General features: G+C 45.2%; 1 protein-coding gene across 4 annotated transcripts; it reads right to left on the bottom strand.

Annotated features, from left to right (window-relative positions):
- Window positions 1-561: 561 nt before the first annotated feature.
- On the bottom strand, window positions 562-7404 carry LOC116378393 (zinc finger protein 318-like). 4 transcript variants are annotated; one of them, XM_031840260.1, is made up of 4 exons: window positions 6991-7404; window positions 6597-6876; window positions 6403-6521; window positions 562-3737 (listed from the first exon to the last, which is right to left on the bottom strand). In XM_031840260.1, exon 4 carries the CDS (start codon window positions 3729-3731, stop codon window positions 1326-1328), a length of 2406 nt encoding a protein of 801 aa, XP_031696120.1. In that variant the 5' UTR covers window positions 3732-3737; window positions 6403-6521; window positions 6597-6876; window positions 6991-7404; the 3' UTR covers window positions 562-1325. The 4 variants fall into 4 exon arrangements, with proteins under 4 accessions (XP_031696120.1, XP_031696122.1, XP_031696119.1 ...); XM_031840262.1 differs by having other exon boundaries at window positions 6707-6876; XM_031840259.1 differs by having other exon boundaries at window positions 6403-6876.
- Window positions 7405-7410: the final 6 nt, after the last annotated feature.

Below are 7410 nucleotides of genomic sequence, written 5' to 3'. Positions count from 1 at the left end.
ACATATATATATACATATACATATATATATACATATACATACATACACATATATATATACATATACATACATATACATACACATATATATACATATACATACATATACATACACATATATATACATATACATACATATACATACATACATATACACATATACATACACAAGTGTGTATGTATACATGTGTATATATATACATACACACGTGTGTATGTATACATATGTGTATATATACATACACACGTGTGTATGTATACATATGTGTATATATACATACACACGTGTGTATGTATACATATGTGTATATATACATGTGTATATATACATACACACGTGTGTATGTATACATATGTGTATATATATACATACACACGTGTGTATGTATACATATGTGTATATATATGTGTATATATACATATACATACATATATACATATAATACTCAGATAAATAAATGTGGTACAGTAAAAAGTAATGTAATGAAGTAGGAACTCCAAGTACCTCAGAGTATGATAAAGTACATTATGTTAACAGTGGATAATCAGGACACAGAGCTGCTGATGTTTAACTTTTATTGAAACTACAACAGATTCATTGAGACGAGTTTGTTTTCTCTCACATCACCACTGACCTCAGATCAGTGAGGTCCAACACAAACCTGCTGCACTTCTACGGCAATCAGATCCTGGATCTTCAGTTTAACACGAGAACCAACAACTGAGCTGCTTTTAGGTCCAACTGGTTTTAATAAGATGAGAAATAAACAAGAAAAACAGGAGTGGTACTTTACCTGCAGGAGGAGACATGAGGACACGTTCACATTTGATCCCCACAGTTGGGTCAGATATCAGTTTGGTCAAAACCCCGAAACATTGGTGACCGAACATGTGCTTTGCTGTGGTGTGTTTTTTGTTTTCTGTGGGTCGCAAACTAAAAATATCATCCAGTAATATACAAGAAAGATTATAGGGACGGCTGAAAAAATAAATCTAACTCTGCTCATTTTTCAGCTTTCTTGTCCCGTTAATCGTCCTCCAGCCCTGAAATGTTCTCAGCCTGAACCGTGTTAAGAAGCGTAGAACTCTTTTTAGTAAATGGATTTTGATGTTTGTGTCTTTAGGGGACTTCTTGTTTTTAATAAAAGATTCCAGGTCTAGAGATCCGGACGTCTCTAGGGTCTGGGACTCTATAGAGACGAGTCCCGGACTCTGGAGAAGACAACAACAAGGTTTCTTAAATGTCTTAAAAGTCTCAAAGTCTGTCAGCATCTTTCTAGTCCAGTCGATTACTGATCAGAGACTTCCTGGTTTTAAGGTCAGCTGTTACTCAAAGTTAAAATTGTAATCAAAGTCCAGAGAGGTCATGTCTGCGGGGAGGCCCAGGGTCTCGGGGGTGATCTCCATCAGCGGAGGGTCCTCCTCGCTGGGCGTCCCCTCCTCCAGCAGCAACCCTGAACCGGGATCGGCCGAGTCCAGCCCCTTTGGGTCCGAAGCTGCCGAGTCAGAATCTCCTGAAGCCGGCTCAGGCTCGGACTGGCTCTGCTGCTGGCGGGTCTGGTATCTGGTTTGAGATCTAGTTTGCCGGACAGGGCGGGGGGCAGGAGGGGTTCTCTTTGTCGGAGTCGCCTTGCCTCTAGTTTTGGGGCCTGGCTTGGGAGCAGGTTCTGGAGCAGTTTCAGGAAGGGTCTCTAGATGAAGCAGGGACTGGCTGTTCTGGTCTGGTTGGGGGTCTGTGTGGATTTGAGGGGCCAGTTTGGGGCGGGACTGCGTTTGAGGTGTTGGTTCCAACTCAGCAGGCTTGGTTTGGGACTGAGCGTTAGGAGTCAAGGACTGGTTTTGGGGTGCACTCTGAGCCTCAGACTGGGCTGGTGGCTTCAGTCTTGGCTGGGTTTCAGACGGAGCCACCTCAGGTGGTGGAGTTGGGGAAGGCTGCAAAGACCAAACGGATTCAATTTGAATGAGTGATTCTGGCCGAGTTTGGGGACTTGGTGAGCCTGATTGTGGAGATTTGCAGACCTCAGATGGAGGTTGGGACTGAGTTAGAAGCTGAGGTTGTGGTGGTTGCGTGGTAGGAAGCTGACTTTTATTGGCACTTCTCCCATCAGCGCTGGCGTCTGTCGCTGGTTTGGTGATGGAGGAGGTGCCCGATTGGTCAAACCTGCTGTAGAAGATGTTGAATAATTCCTGGGCTTTAGCTGCAGCCAGGTTACTCTTAAGTTTGTCAGACTTATGAGGTCCATCGCCTATGTTCATGAAAGGTGGAGGCTTGACAAAAACTGTGCGAGTTTGCTCGCCCTCTGGGACGCCAGGAGCTGCCACGTCGGACACAATCTTTATCATTGTTGGTTGTGCAGGCTTTGCCTCGATTGGCGCAGGTTTAGAAACCGGCGGCGCAGGTTTAGAAACCGGTGGCGCAGGTTTAGCCTCCAATGGTGCAGGTCTTGACACCGGAGGCGGAGCTTTAGCCTCCAATGGTGCAGGTCTTGACACCGGTGGTGGAGGCATTGCCTCGAATGTCCCAGGAGGACCACTTGGTGGCTGAGGTTTATCTTCCAGCAGTGTATTCTGGGCATTGAGAGCCCTGGTGAGACTGTCAGAGAATAAGGGTGGTTCTTTCGGAGCAGGTCCTAGCAATCCTGTGTTTTGGGGTTTAATGGAGAGGAAGGTATTCAGAGGGGCAGGTTTACCCATCATGGCGGTTTTCCTTAAGACTGCAGCAGGTGCAGGGAGGTTAGGCCGGATCCTTCCCCGGGTGGCCCGGTTGTACACCCAAGGAGGCGTGGTGTTCTGGCCCCCGAGCTTGTGGGCGATCTCCTTGGCAACGGCCATAGATTTAGCAAAAGAATCCTCCGCCGAGACCGGGTTCTGCTTTGCAGCCGCTTCGTCTTCTTTGATGAACTCTGCGGCAACTTTCTCTGCCTCCTTCGCCAGAATACTCTCTTTCTTCTTCCATGTGAACTTCCCAAAGGTAGGAGTCACGGTCGCAGCCGGAGGCGGTGGTGGTGGTTTGCCAGTTTCCAGACTCTGCTTGCGGAGTTTTGCCCTCATGGCCGGACTGGGTCCACAGAGGATTTTGGGCGGGTCGAAGGGCTTCGGCGGAGGTTCAGGCTTGTTGGTATCTGGTTTCCCAGGTGGTTTTCCTGGCTCAAGCTTTTTAAAAGCTTCCTTCTCAGCCTTAAGTTTCCCTTCGTCATGTTTGGATCTGAAATCTGAATACAGATCGTATTTATACTCGGCATCTCTCGGCCTGTATTTGGGACGGTTGTCATATCGGTCCTCTTCCTCCCTGCGATACCGGTACTGACATTCCTCTTCTCTGTATTTGTATCGATCGTCGTCGTCCTTCCTGCTGCGTTTACCCCTCTCCTCTTCCTCTCTGCTGGAGCGATATTTATCATCCTTCTTGCTGCTTTTAAACTTTTCATCCTCATCTTTATTGCTGTACGAAGGCCTCTCCTCTTCCAGGCTTTTGGCATTCTTAAATTCCTCCTCTTTCTTGCTCGGCTTTGCCTCCGCATCCTCCTTTTTAATTTTCCCCTCCTTCTGAACAGCGTCGGACTCTTCCTTCTTTTTCTCCTTGTCCTTTTTCTCCTTTTTGTGTTTGGACTTTTCGTCCTTGTTGCTCTTGTCTTCGTCCTCATGTTTGCGTTTCTTCCCGCTGGTCTCGGAGGCCAGTCCGGCCTGCCGGTCCAGGTTCCTCCTCTGTTCATACAAAGGGTTCTGGTACATTTGTTTCTGGGGAAGGAGGCGTTGAAACAGAAAGACAAGAGAGTGAGAAAATACTTCTGAACCAGAACATCAAATGATAACTGAAATACTTTTTGAAAATAAAATAGAGCCTGGAAACATGGGACTGATTTCACTTCATGAACACCCACCATCCACCAAACCTGGAGGGTTCTGGTTCTCGGTTCCACTGGGACTTTTTACAAACTACAACATTTTGCATACACATCATTTAATAAGGTGACAAACAAACATTGTTCTTGGTTGCAGGTTTGGTTTTATGTTCATGGAACTTGACGAAGAACCCGAAACACTTCCGAATCACGGGGTGGATTCAGCAGAGCCTTTCTAGTTATGGTCTGTTCTGTTGGGCACATTATTAGGGCCCGAGCACAGACAACGTCGGGCCGCGAGGTCCCTATTGAAACTGTAGGAATTATTATTTTTCTCTCGAATGAAATTTGGTCAGTATAATCCAAAGAACTTTGCAATTAAAAGATACTCAAAGCTTTATGTTTGATGGAATGGCGTAGCGGCCACATTACGTGATTACAACAAGCTGATGTAACTCCACAAAACGCAGCCCCAGCGCTACGTTTGACCTACATGTATGAAATTTGGTAGGAACATGTATCACATGAAGACTTAAAAAAGTGTCTTGTGACAATGCTCTAAAATTAACAGGAAGTCGGCCATTTTCATTTTTGTGTGAATTTTCCCTTGATTTCTAGTCCCTATACTTTAACGCAGGGGTCTTCAACGTTTTTTAGGCCAAGGACCCCCAAACAGATAGAGAGATGGAGCAGGGATCCCCGACTATATATATTGTATAAAATTGTGTTTTATATTAAATTGGGCCTCGTGCCATGTATAAACATACCTCTTTATTGTGCATTCAATACCAAGCTATTCAAATAATACACAGGTTCATATATTCATGTTTTTATTTTAAACATGTGCAAGGTACAGTGAGTAGGGAGGCCGTGCCGCTACCATTTAGAATCAGAATCGTTTATTGCCAATGTATGTAACATACAAAGAATTTGTCATGGCAGGTGGTGCATAACATTAGACAATAACATTGAACAACAATCAACAGTGAGTAAGTCCGCTGAAGTTGTTCCCCTGATGTTTATGAGCTCGTCTCTGGTGAAAGAGCTTCGGGTATCGCAGCATAAAACAGTATTTACAACAAAAACAACACAAAACAATGACCACCAACACACCGAGGCAGCCATCCGCGGCGCCATCCTAGATCTCCTAAACATACCTTGTCAGCTGATAACAATGCCAATACCAACATTGTCTGTTAATTGCATGATAATCATGCATACTAGCTATTCAAATTGATGTTTTCATTTTAAACGTAAATGTGGAAACTAAAATGAGTGATGGCCTATTAGTGCCACTGCCATGCATAAAGATACCCGTTATCTTGCATACAATACTGAACTACTAAAATAATGGACAGATTCATGTTTAGAATATTATTTATTTATTTATTTTCCAATCAACCAAAGATTTCGAGGACCCCCTGCAGTACCTCCGCGGACCTTCTAGGGGTCCCGGACCCCCTGTAGAAGACCTCTGCTTTAACGAACTCCTCCTAGGGACTTTGTCAGATCCTTTTCAAATTTGGTCAGTATAATCCAAAGACCGTTGCAATTAAAAGATACTCAAAGCTTTACATTTGATGGAATGGTGTAGCCGTGGCGTGGCGGCCATTGTACGTGATTCGCCATTAAACAACAAGCTGATGTAACTCCACTGGACTTGCTCAAATCTGTCCCAAACTTGATAACACTCATGGCCTGAGGATGTCTACAAGCCAATTTTCACTCAAAGTCATAGCGCCACCTACTGGCAACAGGAAGACAGCGTTTTGTGACAAACTGAATCCGACTTACATGGCATTTACATGATGTGGTCTATACTTGATATAGAGCAACATAATGCATGTTTGCGCGTGTTCTCTGGTGCCACAAAGTGGATACAGGAACTGGTGGAATATTTGCACTTCATAATTTCCAGCGTCACATAGTCCAAGCATTAAAAATACGTCTAACTTGTGGGCACGCTGTCTGATGTTGCAGATATTTATGGCCGCTTCTTCCGGTATCCCGCCAGTACCACCGAGACGCGGGAAGGTGCGAGGGCCCGTACATCGCTGCTTGCAGCTTTAATTATTATTATTCCAGGAATCAAAGGCAGAACCAGAGACAATGGACACACCAGTGGTGACGCCCCCCGAAACCGGGTTCTAAACAGGGGCCGGTTCTAAATGTGTAAAGAAACTTGGACCATTGATGCGGTTCGGAGTTAGTGGTTCTGCTATCGGTACTCTGAGTTGTGCTTTACTCTTAAACATCTGAACCAACAAGTAGAACATTAATCTGTTTGTGGAGCAGCTGTCGTTAGTGATGTCATATAGAGTTTGATCAGAAGAACAGGATAATCAATGAAAGATAATCACTGAGATCATTGTTGAGCTGAGAATATATTTTAAAGATTTAAAAACTCTTGTATCGCTGCTCAAGAAGTTTACAGACAAGAATAATAAAGAAATGTGGATTATTTTCTTAATTATCAACAAAACACTAAACGGTACGCGTCCCGACACACCAGACATTCCATGAGTTCTTGCAGAGCAAAACAGGTGACGGGGCTTAAATACCTTGTATTTCTCGTTGTGGGCGTGAGTGGTGACGTGCTCTTCTGCACAGATGGCGTCTCCATAAAACTGTTTGCATAGCAGGCAGAAGAATCCTCTGACGGGCAGCAGGAACTCTGAACCTGAAGCAAAAACACACGCAGCCCGTTTTTTTAAAACACACAGCGGCCATAAAGCCAACGTCAATCGTGTTTTACCTGGTCGGACGTGTGCCAGATCCTGTCAGAGAGGTGACATGTGATTACAGAACACGTGGAGACGGTGTACAGATCAAATAAGGACGGTTGTTTGAGGGAATGAGCAGCACCTTGCCAGAAGTTACTGCAGAACGTTACGTTTTACAGCAGCCTTCACTGGACACATGAAACACTAATGAACTGACATCACAGACGTCTCCTCTGTAGCTCCGTGAGTCTTTTGTCTCTTTGGTTAGCACTGTTTTCATTAAGAGACACAGAAACTGCAGCAGAGATCCACCTGGAAGCAAAAGACGGCTAACAACATTCAGGGGCTCGAACATCGGCATCATCGGGACACAAAGCAGCGTCGAGAGGACTTTTAGGAAAGTGATGGATGTGCATTGATGCCTACCTTTGGCGGGTTTCGTCAGCTTCTCTTCCGACAGCAGGTTCTTGCTGATTTTGGTGGGAGTGGAAGCCCAGGGCCGGTCGTACGGGTCCAGAGTCTGAGGAACCAAAGAGAGGAGTTATACCTGGAGGAAGATGCGGTGTGGTAAAGGTGACGTAGACTACCAATTAAGAGTTCACATGAGAGCTGAATGAGTCCGATGAGAGGACGAGTCTACATGTACGACTTTACTAACATACGTTCTTTAGTTCGGCAGACGCTCTTTGGCTCGGCAGACGTTCACTAGACGTTCGGCAGACGCTCTTTGGCTCGGCAGACGTTCACTAGACGTTCGGCAGACGCTCTTTGGCTCGGCAGACGTTCACTAGACGTTCGGCAGACGCTCTTTGGCTCGGCAGACGTTCACTAGACGTTCGGCAGACG

The sequence above is a fragment of the Anarrhichthys ocellatus genome, unplaced genomic scaffold (assembly GCF_004355925.1).
Source record: "Anarrhichthys ocellatus isolate YVR2014 unplaced genomic scaffold, GSC_Weel_1.0 scaffold2524, whole genome shotgun sequence".
In the NCBI taxonomy this organism is placed as follows: Eukaryota; Metazoa; Chordata; class Actinopteri; order Perciformes; family Anarhichadidae; genus Anarrhichthys; species Anarrhichthys ocellatus.
This window is presented reverse-complemented; position numbering and strand designations above follow the sequence as displayed.

Bases quoted from the DNA above. Each gene is read 5' to 3' on its own strand.
- LOC116378393 (XM_031840259.1), bottom strand. From the start codon at position 3,731: ATGTACCAGAACCCTTTGTATGAACAGAGGAGGAACCTGGACCGGCAG.